Source organism: Triturus cristatus, chromosome 12, assembly GCF_964204655.1.
Source record: "Triturus cristatus chromosome 12, aTriCri1.1, whole genome shotgun sequence".
Taxonomy (NCBI): Eukaryota; Metazoa; Chordata; class Amphibia; order Caudata; family Salamandridae; genus Triturus; species Triturus cristatus.
The window spans coordinates 90,160,610-90,183,282 of NC_140595.1; the positions used below are offsets into that span (position 1 = coordinate 90,160,610).

The 22,673-nt window shown below is 45.5% G+C and overlaps 1 protein-coding gene across 6 annotated transcripts in view; it reads right to left on the reverse strand.

Annotated features, from left to right (window-relative positions):
* PKLR (pyruvate kinase L/R) overlaps positions 1 to 22,673 on the reverse strand; it is a 75,232-nt gene that overhangs the window by 24,490 nt on the left and 28,069 nt on the right. For all 6 annotated transcript variants that reach the window (XM_085639093.1, XM_085639092.1, XM_085639094.1 and 3 more), the window contains exons 4-6: positions 16,406 to 16,537; positions 15,059 to 15,245; positions 8,064 to 8,334 (exon numbers count right to left, since the gene is read on the reverse strand). In XM_085639093.1, coding sequence (XP_085495219.1) covers positions 8,064 to 8,334; positions 15,059 to 15,245; positions 16,406 to 16,537 — 590 coding nt within the window. The remainder of the gene's footprint in view (positions 1 to 8,063; positions 8,335 to 15,058; positions 15,246 to 16,405; positions 16,538 to 22,673) is intronic.

Below are 22,673 nucleotides of genomic sequence, written 5' to 3' on the forward strand. Positions count from 1 at the left end.
GTGCGCCATATGTTGCACAGAGGCCAGCCAAGGACAGGCACTGGAGGTCCACCTTAATGTACAGGGGTGACACCATGTTTTGCATCCATCTACTTGTAGAAGTTTTTGCCTGCAAACCACCCCCCCCCCCCCAATATCACTGACAAAATGTCATCTGAAATTATTGTTTGGATGACCGCTTGTTGCATTCTCGCCTTTCTGGCATTATATGTTTTGGTTTGGAGAAGTTCTCATATCAGTCATGCGCTGGGTCGACACAGCTTGCTGCCAGGCTCAGTAGACAGGCAGGCAGCCAACGCTCCCGCCCAAAGGTTGCACCCAGCGCACCACTATTACCTTTGGGCCTTACACTGGGCACACACAGTCCTATATCTGTACCATTGCACCAATCAAGATATGCACATGGAATGCAAGAGGCATACATAAACCCTCCCCTAGATACCTGATTTATTCGTATCTTAAGGAACACCAAATCCAAATAGCTTTTTTACAAGAGGCACACTTGGCAGGATCTGAGGTGAGGAACCTACAGAGAAGATGGAGGGGACAGATACATGCCACAAGCTACTCAGCATACGCCAGAGGCACATTAATTTGAGTTCGGCCGGGCACCCCATTTAACATAGAAGTCACTCACTGACACGCGGGGTCGATATGTCATAGTACGGGGTAGGTTTGATGGCAGACCAGTCATAATCTCATCAATATATGCACCCAATACCGAGCAGGCCTCATTCCTATAGGCCTTGTTGAGCAAATTATCGATTTGGCATGGTGTCCCGACGATTCTTGGTGGCGATTAGAATTGAGTTAAGACAACCTCGGACCGCTCCTTCCCTCCACTTCCAGGGGCGCCTACGGTCACAGCAATGAGGGCACTAAACAGCTGGACCACGCAATGGCATGTAGTGGACGTGTGGAGACAGGAATCCATTTGACAGGGTTTATTCAATTTTCTCAGGGGCGCATGGTCTATATGTTAGACTTGACCGCATGCTAGTCTCAGAGGACCTCCTAACAGTCATGTCGACCCCCAATACCCTGGGAGAACCTGCTCAGACAATAACCCACACACATTACAACCAATGTTCCCTCTAATTTTTTTCCTCTGTGTGCGGCAGTGTAAGGTCTCTGTGCACTGCAGCCCAGGCTATGTGCGCCGGGAATCAGACCACGCATGTGGGTGCAGCGCCAAATATCACTCCAAATTTTTGCTTAAAAAAAGTGAAAGGACGGTGCATTTCTACAGCTGTAGCACCACATGAAGGGTCTAAAGGCAGGTGTTCAATTTAGATACACACGCCATGACATGAATTGGTTACACAGGCAAGTACACTTCGGGTTTAGAAATGCATAGGACTCCCAACAGTGGTACCATAATAAGATTTTACTAACGATCCTCAACTCGAGCACTGGTCATAGGGTAGGAAAATGTTGGGAGCCTATACAAGATCACATATATACAATACACATGGATATGGCACTAGATGAATCTGGCTGTGGGCGGCTTGGAGAAACCTTTAAATACACAAAGTGCAAGCACTGGGTCAAGCCTCACAATGACCCCCAGAGCCTTATCTTATTTTCCGGCTCCTGAAACTACTGAGCTTAAACACGGAGTTGCATAAAACCGTGTTCCAATACTTCCCTGCGCATTGGCTTGCAATGCCAAAGGAGTGTGTAATAATTACAAGGAGACTGACCCAGCATCACCCAGCTTGTCACGGAGGTGCCTTACACAGTGTTTGGTTAAAGTTAGAACACTCTTTCAAGCAATAATACAGTAAATTACCTTTGACACAATTCTGTCCCGAGTCACTATCAGGAAAGTATATTTGCTGCGCTTGATCCCATTAAAATGGAAAAGGAAAGAGTCTATTGTGCTTTAATGTCGTTCTCTGCTCATATTAGTTGGTTTTGCTTAATTTTGATTCTTCTTGAATCTATACATTTGTGAGCGATAAAAGGTTCCCACCTTTTAATTGCTGCTAGTACCAGTGATCACTCATGTTCACCTTGTAGGCCTTTGTCTAATGTAACATTTCGTATACACTCATTTACACATGTGTGATTGTCTCTGTGCAATGTGTGTGTTCTGACATCTTAAACTGGTACGAGTCATGCTATAAAACGAAATTAATCTAATAGACAGTGGTTATTGAGAGTTGAGGAGCACTGTCAAGTGGTGGTAGTGTGGGAGTCTGTGGCAGAGGTGGTCATTGCGGAGGTTCCACAAAACACTGGTGTGCACTGCAATTAACAAGAATACTATCTCAAAGACCCACATTCAGCCACTCACTTTTAACAAAAGAAATGCAGGGTCAAACACGACATGTGATTCTGAAAGCACATGTGTATGACTCTGCATTCCTTTTGCTGATAGTGCGGGGCTGAATGTGGGCCTTTGAGATAGTATTCTTGTTAATTGCAGTGCACACCGGCGCTGCAATTAAGAATACTGTCTCAAAGGCCCACATTCAGCCCCGCAGCTGCCCACTATTAGCTAAAGAACTGCAGGGTCAAATACGACGTGTGCTTTCAGACGATTCTGAAAACACGTTGTGTATGACTGCATTCCTTTTGCTGATAAGCGGGGCTGAATGTGGGCCTTTGAGATAGCATTCTTGTTAATTGCAGTGCCCGTGTGCACTGCAATTAGCATGAAAACTATGTCAAAGGCCCACATTCAGCCCCGCAGATGCAAAATATTAGCAAAGGAATGTGGTAATCTAAAGCGCGACGTGTTTTTTCAGAATCAAAAATGTCGCGCTTTAGATTACCACATTCCTTTTCCTAATAGTGCACGCCAGCGGGGCAGTTTGTGGGTCTTTGTGAAAGTATTCATGTTAATTGCAGCGCATGACGGCGCTGCAATTAACAAGAATACTTTCACAAAGGCCCACAAACTGCCCAGCTGGCGTGCACTATCAAGATAAAAAATGCAACAAGTGTAGGTGTTTTAAAATTGGCGGAGCAAACTGGCTGTTGTGTGTGCGCGCCACAATTGGGATACTGCGCGCTCGGGGAGACTTTAGTGCGCGCGCACACACACACACACACACACACACACACACACGCACACACACACGTTCTAGGGAACGGTGATTACAACTAGACGGGGGCACCAGCACACCACCGATTCCAAGATGGCACCTTCAGCCAGACTTACTGGTGGACGTGCGATTCGGGGGAATCACTGGGGATGGCCGTGATGCAGTATTGAGGACAACACCGACTCTGTATCATTGCCATTAATAGAGTGGGATGCATTCAAAACAGCTGTTTGGGGACATGGCATAGGTACACAAGCTGGCACGCGCAAAGCATTAGTGGTGGACCTAACCACCCGGGAAAACAGATTGGCGTCTCATGAGAGACTAGCAGTCAGAGGTTCAGGTAGGAGGTTGGACGAAAGCAGAGCAGAACATGCCCAGTTGCTAGAGAGGCATTGCTGCCAGTTTTGACTGAAGAAATTCACAGACACCACCCCACCACAGATAACGCCCGAACAGAGACACAAACTTGATGATCCCATACTCCTGGACGAATTCCAGGCAGGCATACGCACCCTAGCCACCGGCAAAACCCCAGGCCCAGAGGGTCTGCCAGCGGAATTTTACAAGGCGTATGAAGACTTGGTGGCACTGCACCTTAAAAAGGTATACGACGCCGCATTAGCAGACTCCCTGTACTCAGCAACGCCAAACAAGGCGTTGCAGATCTCGCTCTCCCTACGCCCGGCAGGGATCCAGAATTGCTGGGGTAGTATAGACTGCTGGTGTTACTTAATACGGACTATAAGATCCTAGCATCGATAATCGCTGCGAGATTGGCCAAGTTGTTACGGACCTTGGTTCATGCAGACCAAAACGGTTTTGTCCCTACCCAGAGCACAGCACTAAAGATCTGCAGATTTTTCAGGGTGCAACACTATGCCACAGAAACCTGGACCCATTCAGGCTGTCTGGTCCTGGACCTGGAAAAGGCCTCTGACTCACTTGAATGCCCTACCTCTGAGGTGCTACGTGGTTATGGGTTGGGAGACACATTCCTCCACATGATTGGACTACTTTACATGCAGCCCACGGTCCAGGTACGAACGGGCCGTCTGATATCAGAGAGCATACAGGTCTATAGAGGCACCAGACAGGGCTGCCCCCGGTCCCCACTTTTTTTCCACTCGCAATGGAGCCGCTGGCGGCACAGCTTCGCAATGGGGATTGGGGTATCTGGCTGGGAGACGGTTTGCACGCGGTCTCCCTCTACGCAGATGTTCAATACCTTAGGGACCTACACAATATAGCCGCCTGTAGTGAAAGAGCCACTCTTGTGGTTTGGCACCCTATGATGACCTTCAACTACCACCATTTTACCTTTAGTGTGTTATACCCTAGCCTGGATATAGGAGACGGTCCTGCATAGGTCTGCTTTGCTTCGGTCTTATCTTGCCGTCTTATTATCTTGTGGTCTTTCAGTGGGAGCGGTCACAGATGAGAATAGTCTTGCCAAGAACAAAAGGTGTGGTATGTGCATTTGAAAGCATGAGGGGGGGGAAGAGAGGTGTGGGATGTACTCTTTAGTTTCGAAGTGCAGTGTTGTGGGCAGTAATGCACACATGTACATGGTGTTGTAGGTTGGTGTGAATTATGAGCTCTTACTATTGGCTTTGACATGGCCTCATGTCTGGCTTTGCCTTGCTGCTCGCACGTAGCTGCAAAGTGGGGAGGGCAGGTTTCTGCTCTTCACTCTTCACGGACCAGAGTGAACTGGATATTATCAGTAGAATGTGCAACTCTGCCTCGAAGTCAAAATACGGGAGCTTGGCCAGCCTCTGTCTTGGCCTTGACGCAGACTGGTACAGCCAGTTCGGTTCTCTCTCATGAGAAGGGGAGGTTTTCTAGAAGCTTCGTCACACGTTGAGTAATGGTATTAAAGCTGGAAGCCTTCGGGACCGGGTGGAAGATCACCACAGAATAGACGTATTACTGTGGAGGGGACAGAACACTAGTCCTGAATGAAACTCCTTCCTGGGCTTTTGACGGGCTGCCCAAAGCTTGAGTTGGCAAGGATGATGCACTTCAAATCGGTGAGGGGTTGCTAACCATTTTGTATATATTTTCTACTCTTTGCTATTTGTGTATATACTGCATTTTATTCTAAATTGTTTATTGTAGTTAATTGGCATTTGGGAGTCTGCAATTACTAATATTCGGCCTGCCTTTTTAAAATATTGTGTTAATTAACTTGTGTGTCAGTTTAAATGCACCAGAATTTGTCTTCTTGCCTCGCCTTTGGGAGTGCTGGGTTTTCGCCTCGCCTTTGGGAGTGCTGTGCAAAGTGTGCGATTTAAAGGTGCAGTGGTACATTTGCCTCTATAGGGGAGTGCAGGGTTTGGGTGTGGCTTATTGGTGAGAAGTCACATTCATTACACCACCACCACCATAGCGACACCCTACTGAAATTCGAGAAGATGTCTGGCCTCAAGGTACACTGGGCCAGGTCTTGCCTGTACCCCTTCAAAGGAAGAGATGCCCAATCCAAATTTGAGGATAAACAACTTTCCCCTCCACTGGCAGCCATCCTCTTAGATACCTGGGCATTTTTGTATACTGGGACCCCGTTGATATCTTGGAGGTAAACAGGACCATACCTCCCGCTTAATGTTCAGGGCAGAAATCGCCCTGACCAAGATGGTGATGCTGCCTAAGCTATTGTACTACGTCCCCAACCTCACCGTCTGATCAGTTTCCCGAAATATCTTAGCAGGAACATAGAGGCCTCATCTGGAACTCTGGCTGCCCCAGAATAGCATTATGGAAATGACATGCACATCGTTGGAGTGGGGGGGGGGGGGAGATGGAAGCTGTACCACTTCGCACAATTGCAATAGGTGACGAAATTGCTCACAGGACTAAATCGAAATGACACGGCCACACAGCTTCCACCATGGTCCCAATCTAAGGTCTATCATCTGTTTCACCCTAACGCCCATTTCCCTAGTCCACCACAGGCCGGTCTAGCTCTTGCCCATCACTGCTAGAAGACGTTTTTATCTTACTAGAAATATAGTCCCTTACGCTCCACTGCTCCCACTCCTGGGAACGGCCAGAAGCAGGACAGGCACCTCTGCCAGAGTGCTCACACACTGGCACGCTGCTGAGCTAGGATGTAACAATAGGTAGGGGAAGACAAGGATCGATTGTGATCCAGTAGGGCATTAATTACCATTCACAAGGGAAGGGAAGGGAATGGAAGGTCCGGCCACAGTCGTAGCCCCAGATATGAAGGCAACAAAAGGAGATGACTGGGCTGTTCCTTGAGGAAGGAAGGAGGAAAGGATCACTAGGGAAACAGGGTTAGTGCTCAATGGAGGACAACCCCCGAGTATCCAATTTGTTGGATATAATGGCCTCACACACCCTTGCGAGTGTCATGCTTCATCATCGGCAATGCTCCTCATTGGGCAGGAGGTGCAATGCCCGACGGGAGCCCCTCTTTGAGGTGAGCTTTATCGGAGATCTTTTGTCCAACTGCCTATGGGTGAAGTGGGGGCGAGGGGCCAGGACAGAGTAGATAGTGTGGGTGAGGATAAAATGTGGCCTAAGGTACCGGAAAGCAATTTTTATTCTGGTGGTCCTCTGCCACAAGTAAAATCAAAAATAGCCGGTGCTCATGGGGACTATGGTTTCCCGGAGTGAACCAGGGCTAGAGTGCAAATGGTGTGGTCAACATGTTTCTCGCTTCTAGTACATAGACTGCGATTCTTCAGGACCTAGTAAAAAACTACAATCTACAAAACATGACCTAATGCTTAGTATCAGTTTAAATACAGCACATAAGTTGTACTACCTGTATGACACTGCTCTTACCTAGAAAGGGAAGATAAAGGAGAGCATTACCACAGGTAAGTAACATGTGACCCTGTAGTGACCGTGAACACACTGAAGAAATGCCATACTAGTGCAGATAGTGACTAGTATGTGATTAAAAACAAGTTAAAAACTGGTAGCAGCAGTATCCATTTGAACAACTTCACATACCCATGGAATCGGTAATACTGTTACTCACCCAAGGGTTAGAGTTATAGGGTGTCAACAGTACCCGGTGGATCTGACATCAAGGGAGAAGCCATAAAGTTACAGGCTGGGAAGAAAAGGACAAGAGTGGGATGGTATTGAGATAAGTGGTAAACTCAAATGTTGGGCGCATGTGTATCCTGCTGCCTCGGTGCAGACGTTCTGTCTACGGGGTAGAACGCCAAATGATAAAATATCGGCTACGTAGTATGTATTTGAGGCGCTACACGGCACTATGTGGGAGTAATCTAAATTTCCTCTATCCAGCCAGTAATGACCAGTTGATAGATGGTGGATTGGGCTGGGTTTGTGGACATGTTAGGTAGCTAACAATGGGGAGACGCTCCCGATGGGGTTGCATTGTAAAAATATTGTCAAAATAGAGCTACACACACTGGGAGACCTGTATGCTGAATTCATCCTGATAACCTTTGATAGATTGTCCGAGGAATAGGATTTGCCAGCAGGCCAGTTCTTACGAATGTATACATGGAAACGCTAGTAGACTTCCAGGATGTTTGCAGAACTCTACCTCCTCTGTGTATAATATTGTTTATATAAAAAATGCAAATAGATTTTTTTTTAAAATAATTACGTAATATTTGCATGCTGCGAAAGACTGCTGCCAGGCTGGCATGGGAAAGACACTACATTGGGGTTGAACGAGAAGTGAGGAATTAGGAGAATCAGTCTGAGAGTGGGGGTGTAAAGTAAACACACTGGGAAGACAAGGGTAACTTGCATCAGGCAGGAGTGGGGGGGGGAAGGAACCATAGCACGATGGTGGGGAAAGACAATCTGATGGAGACCCCATAACAGAAGAGGAAGTAACGATGTCACATTTTAAAGTAATTGTCAATAGAGCGTTGAGAGAAGAGACCGCACAGGGAGAGAAAGAATACACCACAGTTGGTAAATACATAACACTGGATGGAGAAGGAGACATTCAAACTGGATTTGCAAAGATCAGACCTGAGGTCGGCTTACTTTTTCACTCCCTCATGGTTCTCAATCTTGCTAATGATCCTGATGTGCTTGCCCTGCTCACCAAGCACTTTCCTGATGGACAAGACATCCTGCGCTTTGCGAATGAAGGATGCAAAGACCATATCCACCCCCTGTTCGAGGCCAAAATGAAGATCTGTGATGTCCCGTTCAGACAGAGCTGGGAGGTCCACCTCAGCACCGGGCAGGTTCACCCCCTTCCTGCTGCACAGTACCCCGCCATTCTCCACCTCAGTCAAGCAGTAATTGGGGCCTAAAAGAATAGAAATACATATATGGAGAGGAATGAGGTACAAGAAAAAACAAACAAAAAAAACCACTTTATATAAGTAAATACAACCCAAAATGATAGTTGAGAGGGCTTTCCAATGTAACCTTCCAGCATCACAGTACCGAAAATAGAATGGACCTCAATCGCTATACAGAATAACTGTTGTACAAAGCAACTACCAAGAAACGCAAATACTTTGTGGTAAGCTACCGAGGTCACATAATTGGCTGTTGTATCCCATTAGCTATCTCTATGCTCTATACAAATAAGTAAATCTAATACTACAATATGTTGTGTCAAACACAGCTACATTGAAATTGTCTGCATGTACCACTGGCCAAAATGACCGCTCATCGAGTTGTAGGCTCATTCTCAAAAGAAGCCGTATTCTGCAGGGACAGGTTAAAAATCGTGGCAAGACTGACTTAGCCTACCATCTTTACGAGGCCAGTAAAAGGAGTACCATAATATTGGCCATTAGTAACAATGAAATGGTTTCTTACCTTTAGGAGAATTTTTGCAGCTTGAAGAATTTTCTGTATTCACATGCAGTGCATTATTTCGCCACCTAGTGGTTGGGTCAGGAATACAAATTTGTTTTGCAGTCCTTTTCACTGTTGTTGGACATGGAGGGATCTCCCATTTGGGCGTTTCCTGTGACGGATGTCCTCCCAGAAAGCTCACACTTTAAGTCACCTTCAGATTCTATTTTTTTTGGGTCTGTTTTCTGATCTCATCTTCAAGGTGGAAGTAGTGGATCGCTTGTGAATCCCGAAAATTCAAGCTGCAAAACTACTCCTACAGGTAATAAACCATTTTGGTTTGCAGTGTGAATCTTTACTGGATTCACATGCTGTGCATAGATTTGGGAGCAGTTTGGTCAATTTCGTAGAGGATGGGTTGAAGATGAGCTTAGATTTCAAAACAGATGTTAACACTGTCCCACTTGGGCTTCCTTGTTCATCTGAATGTCTATGCAGTGGTGCGTTGTGAACATGTGTATTGATAGCCACGCAGCTGCCATACAGATGTCCTGTAAGGGTGCGTTTGCTAGAAAGGTAGTGATAGCTCCTTTCCTCCTCGTCAGGTGTGCTTTTGGGCCAGAGTTTAGTTTTATCCTTGCACTCGTATGCCAAAATTGAACGGTTTGCGAGATCCATCTGGCAATAGTGCCTCTGGTTACTGGTTTTCCCACATGGTTGTCTGCGAAGGAAACAAATAGTTGCTTTGCTTTCCTGCTTGCCTCGGTCTCCTCAATATAGTACATTATCGCTGGTCTTGCGTTCAGCATTTGTAACACTTTCTTCGCTTGATTCTTTGGCTTTTGGAAAAAGCTTGGAATTTGTATGGTTTGATTTAAGTAGATCTGTTCATCACTTTTCTGTCCTTGTGGATCTGAAATATGGTTCTTGAATTATGAGTGAACGTATTTCACTCACTCTGCGAAGTGATGTTATAGCCACCAGAAATGTGGTCTTCAGTGTGAGCAGTTTTAATGTGGCGTTGTGTAAAGGCTTAAAGGGTGTCTTCATTAGTAGAGTTAGCACTACATTTAGATTCCATGTGGGTGCTAGTACTCTTCTTGGTGGGGAAATTCTTTGATCCCTTCAAAAAATGCTGTATTACTGGTGTGAAGAAACCTCTTCCTATATGATCCCTTGTGTAGGCCACGATTGCAGCTACATGTGCCTTCAAGGATGCATAAGTCAGCTTGCATTCCAGTAGGTGTGCAAGATATTTTAGCACAGTTGCGTCTTTAGTGTTTATCCGTAATAAGCACATTTTTTTACACCACAATAAAAATCTCTTCCATTTGGCTATGTAATACTTTCTTGCTTCTCTGAAAACAGCCATTATTTTCTGAGAGGCCCAGATGTCTGAATTCTAGTCTTCAGGAGCCAGACTCTGGTTCTGGGTGTAGAACCCTCCCCTCTTCCATTGACAGTAGGTCTTGTTGTCTTGACAATCTCAGACTGCTGTCCAGCGCCATTTCGATTAGCTCCGAACAGGTTTTCTTCACTCACTGAGGGGCAATTAGTATTAAGAGTTATTTTGCTCCTGCATTTTTTTTTAATCACTGTTTAAGAGTGGTATAGGTGTAAAAGCATATGCAAATATCCCCGATCTGTCGATCAACAGCATTACCCAAGGATTGGTGGTGTGGCTGTCTGGACATAAAGTTTTGGCATTTTGCGTTCTGTGGGTTTTGCAAATTGGACTACATTAGGAGTTCCCCAACTCCCAAATATCGGTTTGAGTACCGCCTGATTGAGTTCCCATTCGTGGGAGCATGATGCTGGTCTACTCAATGCTTACTTTCACATTGTCCTTCTCTGGTAGAAGAACTGTAAGATCCATTTGTCTCCGCACTGCCCACTTCCAGATTTCTTGGGCCAGCCTCCATAGGGCAAAGGATTGAGAGCAATTGCTCCCTGCTTATTGATGTAGAACATTGTAGTGGTAGGGTCTGTTTGGATCAAGATTGTTCTCAACAGTTCTTTCCGAAAAGCTTTTAAGGCTAGGAACACAGTCTTCATATTCAAGACATTGATATGCTGGACTTCATATTGTCCCTTCCAGGCCCCTCTGACCTTGAGCGAGCCCCTATGAGCTCCCCAGCCTATACGAGAGGCTGTGTTGTAATGGTAACTGCTGGAGTTGGTTGTGCAAATTTCCTTCCTTCGGTTATATGTTCTGCCATGCCATTTCCTCCTGAAGTTTGCTCGACAACGACTAGATCTTACCAGCTCCATGTTGCTTGTGACCATTGGTTTTGAAGCCCTTCCTGTATAGGTCTCATAAGTTGTCACATATGGAATCAAAGTAATGCACGAGGCCATCTACCCTAACATTTTCCCCAGAGGCCTCACTGTCAGAGGTTGACCCTTCTGGTAGTAGTGACAATATTCTCTTTTCGCTGGGATATACTTTCCCTAGCATCAAACTGATTTTTGCTCCTAGGAACAGTTTCTTGCTTCTGGAATTGGTGATTATTATTTGCATGTGGTGCGAATCTGCTCTAACCAGTTGCCCAGATAGGGATAATTATGTAGCCAGTCCTCAAGTGTGCTGCCACTGTTGCTAGACACTTTGTAAATACTCTTGGGGTGGATTTTGTCCCGAAGGCCAGCACTCTGAACCAACAGTCAGTCTTGTTCACCACAAATAGCAAGTATTTCTTGTGTTTTGGATTTATTGGTATGTGCAAGTATGCATCTTTTAAATCTATAGTTGCCATGTAATCCCTTTTTGCAACTGTGGTATGAACTCCTGCAGTGCGGTCATCTGAAATCTGTGTGTCTTTATTAACTGGTTTATGGACTCGAGATCTAGAATCTGGCATAGAGACTGGTCTACTTTTGGTATTAGGAAATATGTGGAGTAGTTTCATTTTCTGATCTCTTCTCTGGGCACCTTTTCTAGTGCCCTTTTCCCAGCAAGTCCTCTACCTCGGAGTAGACGTGATGTTTCCTCGTCCAAATGGACCCATTTTAGTCCCTTTACTTGTGGTATCTTGGCCACTTCTATGCAATATACAAGTTTTACAACGTTTAATATTCAGTTGTCTGACGCCATCTTCCTCCACTTCTAAAGGAAGTGCTTTTATTCTGCCTCCCACTAGTGTTGCGTGAGAGAGGCTGCCTGTGTAGGCCAATTCATTTAATAGGGTAGTGCCTCCCCCATCCGAATGGGTTAGTCCCTGAAAGGATGGGAGTCCTTGCTGCTGGTGTTGAGTGGATGTGGTTGATTGGCTACTACTTTGGAAGCCCTGATGAGCTGTGCTACTCTGAAAAAACACCCCTTCCCGTAGGCCTGTGTAATGATGTAGCACCTCCCTGTAGGTTCCCCTAAATTGCAACGCTCACATTGATTTTGCAGTTTCGTAGTCTTTTTTTTAGCTGTTGCAGCGTTTCATCCACGTTGCCTCTAAAAACCGGTTTCCCACTGAAAGGTGCATTTATAATGGTCACCTGCACCTACGGTTTGAATCCTGAGATTCGCAGCCAAGAGTGGCGTCTTAACGCCGTTTCTGCCATCATTTGACAACTTGCAGGGTCTGTTGAGTCGAACGCCGATTTTAGGAATGTGTGCGCAATATTTTTACCTTCCTCAGCTAGGCTTGCCGCCCATCCTATATTGCTCTGGTAGGTGTCTCATGTGCTCTGCCATCTCTTCCCAATGTTGGCATGGATACCTATTAATGAGGGCGTTGGAGTTTGCTATACACATTGAATGGCTGCGCTTCCCTTTAACTTTCTGCCCATCAGATCCATCTTTTTACTCTCCTTGTCTGGGGGTAGCCCCTACATAGATGGGATATTGGCCTTCTTCCTCGCCGTGGAAGTGATGATTGTCAGCCGGCAACATTACCTCAAAATATGCAGGGTCCTTTAAGAGTGCTTAGGTTTCTTCTCAGCCCTTGGATTTCACCACTCTGCATGCAGCAGGCTCCTTGAATGCCATCCTTTCCTGATCCAGTGCACTGGGTAGCACGGGGGGGGGGGGGGGGGGGGGGGGGGGCTGGTTCCTAACTTGTGATGGTATTAAAGTCTGAGGAAACACTGTCTACTCTTCCAGCTGAGCTCCATACTGGTCTGCAGCCTTTATGATTTGACTGTAAATCGCAATGTCCTCAAATGTAAACAGTCTATTCCTTCTTCAGGGGAATAGGTCTAGGTCATGCCACATTGAGTCTTGGCATATTTGAAGTCTTCTGACCCCTGACACACTGCAACGCGTTCTTGCTCTTTGTAGGATTCCTCCTCCTCTTCCCGAGGCTCTGGTGTCATGGGATGGTCCATTTCCTCAACCGCCTTCTCAACCGGTTCTTTTGGGCATTTTGAAATTTAAGAGAAGTGTCAAACTTCTTTTCTCTGGATTAACGCAGCCATCTCTCCTTCGAGATGCTGCTTTTTCCTCTTCATCTCTGCTGAGCGTTCTTCGGTGTCAAGCATACAAATTTTCTTTTCCAAGTCGAGGAATCTCTCGAGGTGTCAGAGCACTTTGGCTCCTCAGGAGATTTTTTTCAATGTCGAAATGTCAACTTAACATCTCTCAACAAAGTAGCCTTTTCGGGAGACTTGCTTCCTGCGGGGTCCCCGTCGAGGGCTCCGAGGGGTTCTTGGTCTCTGGGTTTGCCTTCGCTTGATTTTAACAGCAAGGCTGCTCTTTCTGCTTTTGACTTTGGCAACGAATGTTTCTTCGGAGTTACCTGGGGTCTCTTGTCTTTGGTCGAGAGGTTCCCCCCCCCCACCCTTCACGATGTTTTGTCGTTGCCGCTCAACAGACCCAGGTCTCTTAACGAGGATGGCTGTTTCCGCATGGCACAGTGCGCCTGTCTCGGCTTCTCTGTTACTATCAGCGTCAGAGTTAAAACCTGCACAGGCCTCACAGTCATCGTTTTGATGGGCAAGTGGCAGACTGGATGTTGATGTTGATGTTTCTGTGCAAACTTATGAGGACATTTCGGGCAGCATTGAAAAGGATTCTTCTCCATCACGCAGAACAGGGAGGCCCCTGTCTGGACATTCTTTAACTGTCAAGGAAAAACTTCCCTTCACAACAGAAATCTTCCCTGGTACCTCTGAGGATCTTCTGAATTTCTTTAACAAACTGCTTTCAAACTTTTTTTTTTTCACAACTTGGAGAGCCCTCAGCAAGGCATCCAGACCCAATGGTGGAAAAAAGAATCTGAAGATGGCGACCACGAGTGGGAGCTTTCGGGGGAAGGCGCTCAACGTTACAGGAAACGCCAAATGGGGGATCCATTGACACTAAACAAAAAACAAATCGAAAAAGGACTACGAAAAAATGAAAATTCCGAACCCAACCACTAGATCGCTGAATAATGCACAGCATGAGAATAGAGAAAAGATTCAAGATGCAAAACTATAATTTTCACTGGTTAGAAGTGTGCTACAAGCTATATAAAAATTACATTACTAATACAAGGTCTTTGCTGCGCTGAGAGATGAAACTTTTCTGGCTGTACATTATGGACCTTATGGGCTGAACCAACTGAACAGGAGCCAATGACTGATGACAATGAATATCGATCACAGGAGGCAAAGGATACGGATTACAGATGGCAAAGGATATTGATGTGAAGGAACCTCAAAGGTGGAAATCAATATCAATCACGGGTGGCAATCACATGTGGCAAATGAATGTTGGTCACTGGTGGCAATGGCCATTGGTCACTAGTGTTACTGGTGACAATGGGCATCAGTCACCAGTGTCACTGGGCATCATTTACCGGCGGCCATGGGCATCATTCACTGGGGGCCACAGGCATCATTCACCGGGGGCCACAGGCAATTAAAGGTGGCATCACTCACCGGTGGCAATGATTTTTACTCACAGGTGGCAATGGGCATCGATCAGTTAGCCAATGATTTTCACTGAACATTTATCATATGTGGCAATGATTATTAACCACAAATAAGAAGGAATATTGATCACGGTTTGCAATGAATGTCAGAGGCAGTAATGGAAATGAATCATATGTGGCAATGGATATCGATTACGTGACAATGGTTTTCAATCATCGATGTGATTGAATAACAATCATGGATGGTAAGGAATATTGATCACTCTACATACATTGTCACATTTGTGTTGGACTGTGGTAATATCCATGCTCCTTACCAGTCCTACATCTGTGGCCCATTATATTGTTATTCTTTGCCCTTCACCCACCAATTACCAATTTCCTTGACGAGCAGTGATATGAGTCCATCATCCACGAAGATCCTGCCACCAACCGTGACCACCTTACAGATGTTCTTGTAGTCCACCCAGATGACCTTGTCATTACACTTGTCTTTGAAGGCATCATCTGGAGTGACCTTAATACATGAGCCCTTGACCAGTTCCACCTCAGCGTTGTCACCCTGCACGGTAAAATGAAAATAGTGAGGTTGCAGGAGGGAACAAAGGAGACATTGGACAGAAGACACGCTTACTCAAGCATCCCCATATCATCTGGAAAGAAGAGGAATAGCCTATAGTGAACAGGGAGATAACGCTGATGCCAATGAAAGGTGACATGTTGGGCATTACATTTACTAACAAAGCTGGTGCTCGAATTTAGCATTGAGTGTTAGAAAACAAGCTATTCAATATTGTCCTGCCCAGCTTGGCAGGCTGAAAGGACAGTTCTCATCTTATCAAACAGAGAAGGAGAGAAAGTCATTCACTCGATTTCAAGCTCAACTGAAAAATGGACTGGTGAAAAATGGAATGAGTTACTCCTGTTAGATGAAGAGAAAAAAGGGGCTGTAAATAGTCCCAGATTCAACTTAAAAAAAAAAAAAAGAGAGAAGGCAAGGAACGGATCACAAATGCTTTAAGGATGTGGACAAGGAGGATCCCAAAACTATTTCTGTATCTGCATGCAAGGCATTCTTTATTGACATGGGACGATTTCATTATTTATTACCACCACTCACTGTTAAAAGAAACCTGTACTGCAATTATGGAAGAGACAGAATCAAATTAAGGTATTTCCATCACTGAGTCGATAGCATAATACATTGGTTCTTGAGCTAGGCCACATTACGAAGACACTTCAGTAAGAGGGAAAAATATATAGCAAGTAACATTCCAAAGTCCCAGAATCTTTGGGTACCGGATTACCTAAAAACGTAGTGTTTCATTTATAAGTTAGCACTGGGTCTCATGATAAGATGTATATTGCAATATAGAAAACAGTGCTAATTTTAAACCTTTAGGAAGCAGGAGAACTGAAAACTGGATCACCAGATGTGGATAATTTGCTGAACAAACAAAGCAAATATACATCAGGCTTGTCCAAAGTAAGTCCTGAAGGGCCCGATCCATTATAAATTTTAGTAACAACCACAGACTTTCATTGAGTAGCATGTAGCCTAATTAAATGCAAATTTGTCATGTGGAAATTTGGAAAATCTGGAATGAATCCAGCACATCAGGGCCTATGTTAGACACCCTTGATACACAGTAATATTCCTCTACATCACTTACCTACGTCTAACACACACACCCACACTCATTTTCTGCTGAGATTACTCACCCCAACAACCACTCCTGTGCGGATCTCTGGCCCCTTGGTGTCCAAAGCAATGGCAATCGGTCTGTAGAACATCGGGTTTGCGGCAAAGCTTTCCGTGGCTGTTCGCACATTCTTTATAGATTCTGCATGGTACTAAATAGACAAAACCTTGGTGAGGGACAGTCTTAAATGGGCAATGCCTTATGTTTAACCTACTCAAAAACTAATATGGACAGTGTTTGGATCTTTGTAAACCTGATATGCACAAATCGGGAGGTGGCAATGTGTCGTACCCGTCAACTCAAGACTAGATTGAAACTATTAATTTAACACGAGTCTCACTACTCACATCAAACATTATACATCTAGCAAACATTCTTGTGAACTATATACCAAATTGGCTTGCTCTCCTGATTTCTAAATTTGTAGGTCCCCTACAGTTTATCATAAACGTCAAGGAAATGTTGCAAAATCCCGATATGCAGAAAATGTGCATCTGTGGCATAATCAACAGATTTCAATCTAAATCTTGTGTGCTCAAACTTATCGAAGTTATACACAGATGGAAATGCAGCTCCAGACTCAATGTTTAGTCATCTTCCAACAGTTGATTGCTGCATCAATGCATTGAAGCGGGTAAAAGTTACAATTTCATAGAACCTTTTGGTACATAACATAATCAAAGGGAAATAATATGGTTAAAAAGTACATCTTACGAAGATCTGAACGTCCTCCACATAGGATGGTGAAAGTGGTAATGTTGGCATAAATTAAAAAATACATGCAGAACAAAATGAGAAAAAAAATTTATTCAAGGGGAAAATAAGCAAGAAAGACTGTAGAAAGCCTGAACATCCCGTTAAAGCAGAAGTTTAGGAATCCTGTTACGGACAATCCTTTACATATCTTGTTTCATTGAGGATAACTGACTCAATTAAAGTGTGGTTCACTTACTACATATAACCACACAGTAAAAGTGGAAGACCTACTCAAACAAACCAGCACTACACAAACTCAAAGAGAACAAGGCAAATGCTGTGTACATCATGTTGGACTAAATACTCTCTCAGCCAGGATAATTGTGTTGCCAATCTTCCTCCAGCTTGTCTGGCCAGGTAGTTGGTGTGCCTGGTTCCATCTTTTTTCCATGCTCCCCTTACATACCAATCTTTAAATCACACAGCTAAAGGCCTAAGGCAGGGCCACAATTAGATCAGACTTTTCACCCACGAGGCCGTGCTTCCAAAGGCTGCCCGCAACTTTCCTTTTTATTGTGTCTGTACTTCAAGCAAAGAAGGATGAAGTATCCAATGCAATTGTTTCATCCTTTGCACCCAGGGAAACATTCAAATTATGCGAGCTTCCTTTTTAGGTCTGGTTTAACAGCACACCCGTCTGCAAGACATATTGTTACTAGTTTCTCAAAATACAGAGGGAGCTTTGGCTGCACTAAGTGGAGCATCACCCATCTTACTTCAAGCTACTGGATGTTTGGTTTATTATTCCACCTTCCAGGAGGTCATTACACTGGAAAAAAAGGACTGTTTTACATCATGAAAAGCACAGACGTAATTTTCACATTCAATGCTTTATCTCTTGGAAGCAATCCTTTTTTGCACAGCATTGACAAAGCCAATAATGTGAAACCTCACTGGTGCTTGCAATGCATGTAAACAGCTGATGTTAATGTCTATTTTTACCAGCATTGGCACATAGCTAGACGTAGTGGCTTTGCCAACCCGGATTACTAACTGGTCTGCAAAAAATATGCCACTAAGTCCTAGATCCCGTTTAAGCAAAGGCTTCCATTTCTGAGAATTTCATGAGGAGCTCCAACAAGGTTGAGGGCTTAACTCCGATGAGAAGATGTCCACCCATTAGGAGACCTGCAAAAGCTCACCAGAGGCAAGCTCCTCTTAGATGTTCTCATTTTTCTCTACAATGAGCATCTTGCAATTACCAGCAAGTTGTTTCACCATCCTAACCTCTTAAGTCGCTTTTATAGTCTCTTGCACATCTTTTGATTTTTTTTTGGTCTCCCCAGCAATTCTCTCCATGGTTTACCCTCCAAGGGGTCCAACAAGGGTAGTTCCTTTCACAGCACATCTCACAGGCGCCAACTTAACTCAATTGACCGCCAAGTTACAGCTATTGTCCTATTCCATGGCCTCTATTGTCAAAACGTTTGGTGGAATTGAAATATTCTGCCAAAGTTTCCTCTTTAATATATCCTGCCCTGTAAAATTTCTGCCTCTGGGTTCACTCGGACCAGTGGCATAGCAAGAGTCATGGGACCCGGTGTAAGCCAGTAAAATGGCCACTTTGTTCTGTTTTGGTGTTGAAATGCATCCAGAGTGGGGGGTGGGGGGGGCTCATTTGGAGCCCAAAGCTTTTTGGACTTTGCCACTGTATTTCCTGCACCATTGACAGCTGCACTTCAGCTCTGGACGTGCACAATATATCATAGTTTGTGACCGAGACAGTCTTGCAGTGTCTGATGCATCATGGCACAGGAAGCTGGTTTTACCATCACTGTTGCTTGAGTTACAGGCTACGTCCATTTGAGGTGGCTCACAATCCCAATCTCCTGGCACAAGCAGAAGTTCAACTCCAAATATTTTTGGTCCAAAATACAAAATCCCAGCATAATCCTGTCATTTTATTTTCCCAATGCAAATGGTCACTTTTTCTGCAACTTTACAAGCGGTCATCTTGCTCAAGCCTTGCTATTTGTATGCAATATTTTAAGAGGGAGAAAAGTGGAGCATCAATACAAGGCAACGAGTGCCTCTCTTCCACTTGAATCATGTCCGAGAATGCCAAAGAGTAAGAGACAGTGGTTGACTAGTATTACCGCCTTTCAGATTTTGAAGCCTGAAAAAGGAGAGACACGTTATTGTGGATAAAATAAAATTCACAAAGAAACATGTTCGCCTCTTATGCAATCTACTAAAGTGGTTAGTTTTCTTTCCTGTTGCATATACACAGCAATATTTAGTGTGACATGCTTTGCATAAACATGCATGATAAAGTTTATTTCCGTAGGAAACACAGCCTATTGGTAGGGGACACAGCTGTTTTAGGACCTCTATTCACAGGGACAAGTTGTACTACTTTATTTCTAGGGCTCTTAAATTCATTCAACCACGTTCTGGATTAAAAAAAAAAAGTTCCCTGTCATTTGGTCAGTCAATCTTCAATGGCAGCTTTTACCCTTCCATCAAATGTGAACACCAGGTCTGTCTGTACCATGCTGGTGCAATATGTACATAGGACAAGGTGGTATATCAGAGACTCTGGTTATTTTGGGTAATCAAAACAAATTAAGGAAAAGCAATGAATATTCTGTATCAATTCACCCAGAGTTCATTCTACTTTGAGTCTCTGTCGCAGTCCTCAGGCATACTCTTATAGTTCTGTCTTTTCGCCTTTTGTGAATGAATTTATGGAGGTTTTTTCCCCACTCATCCGGTCTTGACTTTCATCTGCCTTTACTTTCCAATCTGGTACGGTCTACATTTTTGGGTCAGTAGGTCTGCTAGGCTTGTTGCGAGTCTCATACTATAAACACCAAAGTCCAGAGGTATCATGGAAGGTTGATGTAGCAGATCATAGCTGCACTGTCCTTTCATGTCAGCTTAAAGTGGCCTTGTGTGTGAGCTGTCTCAGGCAGGATCTCTACAAAGAAGTTATAGGCTGGAAATACACTTCCACTTCAGCCAGGACCAGCCCTGGAGTTTTTACTTCCCTTGGGAAAATAAAAAAAGCACTCCCGATCTTTGCTAACACACCCGTTGACACATTCAAATACACGTTATTTAACATTACACCCTTAACTAGGGCAATTAAAAGTAATACATTTGGCAATGCACTGGGAAGCTGCAGGCAATGGCTTCTTTTTTCTTCAGCTCAGAATTATGCCAGTTCTGGGCCAATGGAAAAACAGTTCAGGTTACTCTGAGAAGTACGGGTCAAACTGGGCGAGGTTTGGGTGATTTTGCCCCCCGCCCCCCCCCCTCCCTTACACCCCTCCCCCCCCCTCTTATCCCTCAGTCATCTTAACTCTGGATCTAGAGGTGTCAATATTAATCAACAGTCACCACTCGGTTGCAGTTACTGAGATTTAAAAGCATGTTTGTGTGTCAAGACATTTAAGCAAGAAGACACATTTTGCGGCAGAAGATAAATATGGAGATCTATAAGGAACTGTACGGAAACCAGATAAGGAAAGGTGCAATGACTCCAGGGCACCGAGCTGTGGATTAAATGTTTTAAAGTGGAGGTCAGTGCGTGCTAAATGCCAGCCAAGATAGCAGGAATTGGCACTGGTGGCTAGAAGACACTCGGAAGGTGCAATGCAAAACAGCAGGTGCTCAGAGAACAGAGTTTATGTTAGAGTATTTGGGGTAACACAAAGGCTAGTGGGTGCTAGGAAACAAGGATTGAGGTTGCTCTATTTGTATCTGGAGCAGAGCCTGGGGGCAGATCAGACAGACCAGAAAGCGCTACAGCAGGGAGAGCACAGAAGGCCCCTTGTGAAGGCCTTGGAGAACAGAGTGCTCGAGGGCACACGTCAATATTTTGAACGCGGTTAGAGGAAGATTGAGGGCAAAAAAATAAATAAACCTGGAATTAGGGGGCGTGGCCAATTGCCAGGCAAGATGGCCTTTCACTGAAGCAGCTCCAAGGCCTGTACTCCAAAATATCCCATCATCAGTCCTTTAATCTGCTCTGCCACCCTTCTGCAGCAGGGTGTGTGCACTGACAGTGGGAGGGGCAGCTCATGGAGGCAGTGCAGGCGGCGTGGAAACGGCAGAGGCCGTTTCTAGATAGGGGGCTACCTCCATGAGGCGATCCACAGCCAGAGTAGCACAGAGACGACACACGGGGAAGAGTAGCGGCAGGAGATACTGAACCCTGCCCCACTGAAACCCTGATCAAGGCTGTGGCTCGCCCGAAGAGAAATGCTATAGAGCTGGTAAGGTCTGGGCAGGAGGCGCATTGATGACTGCTCCCGGAGCAGGCAGACCGCCCTAGTGTATGAAGACATAAAGGCCCGGACTGCAGAAGAAACCAATAGTAGGTCGCTCCCAGAGCAACCCCCAACCCGTTAACAGAGAGGGGTATGGCAGACCATCCTGAGAGGATGGTGCAACAGAACTGGGGGGCAGCACCAGAGACCCTGCCAGGCCTCAGTGCAGAGGCACTAAAGGCAGGTAGCACAAAAGTGTCAGCGATGACTCCTGGAACCTCAGCCCTGTGTCACGTTGGCCTCAGCAGGCAGCGGCGACTACCACCCTTGCACTTTGGGACAAACTAGTGTTGCAGGAATGCAATGACAGGGGTGTAACGAGCTCACAACAAACGAAATCCGACATATATGCCATACCTACAGCGGCAACTCGTGGGGGGGGGGGGGGGGGGGAGAGAAAGGCCCAGGAGCCCATTAGAGGCTCCTCCAAAGATGGTGACTAACTCCCCCTACAGGACATTATGGAGGCGATCCAGGGGTTCAGTGGCTTGCTGGGGCAAAAACAATCTATCACTATGGTAGTCACGCGGAGCGAGAGAGAGCGAGAGAGCGAGCGTGGACTCCATCGCGGATACCCAGACCCTCAAGGACCAAGTGACCCGACTCCAAGCAGAGGCGGCGGAAGCCAAGCTGGAAGACAAAAGCCTTTCCAGGAGAAAGGACACAAGGCTTGTGGGGGTCCTGGAGAGAGCAGAAGGCCCAAGCGCCGACCTCTTCCTGTAGGACTTCCTCGTGAACATGTTAAAGCCAAAGGGCCTCTCGAAGATCTTTGATAGAACATGCCCAGGGGGCCCCTGTGTCACAACTGGGTGCCGCAACATGAACCATCATTGCCCTCATTCAGCCATAAGCATCGAGAGAGGATACTGAAGGCTGCCAACCAAAGTCCGCCCCTTCGATACGAGAATGCCATCAACATCATCTTTCCACACTTAGAGTACAGAAAATGTAAATGTGCTAGTACTTATATAGCGCACAGCTACCCCGGTTCGGGGTTTCCCGACGCTGTACTCATACTGCTAGGGAACCCTTCCTGGCTTTTTCCCTGTGAAATGTCCACTCCTGGGCATCCCCAGGGTGAAGCCAGGCATCCCAGCGCTGTTGGGGCCGTTGTGGATATTAAGCAAGCTATTGCCCAGAGTTGCAGCATGGGACCCATGATTAGAATAGGCACTGAGGCGAGAATATCCGGTCCGCGGAATTTATAGCCAGAGACCCTGCCGCGACGGGTATCGAACCCTGGTCCCGGACCAGTGC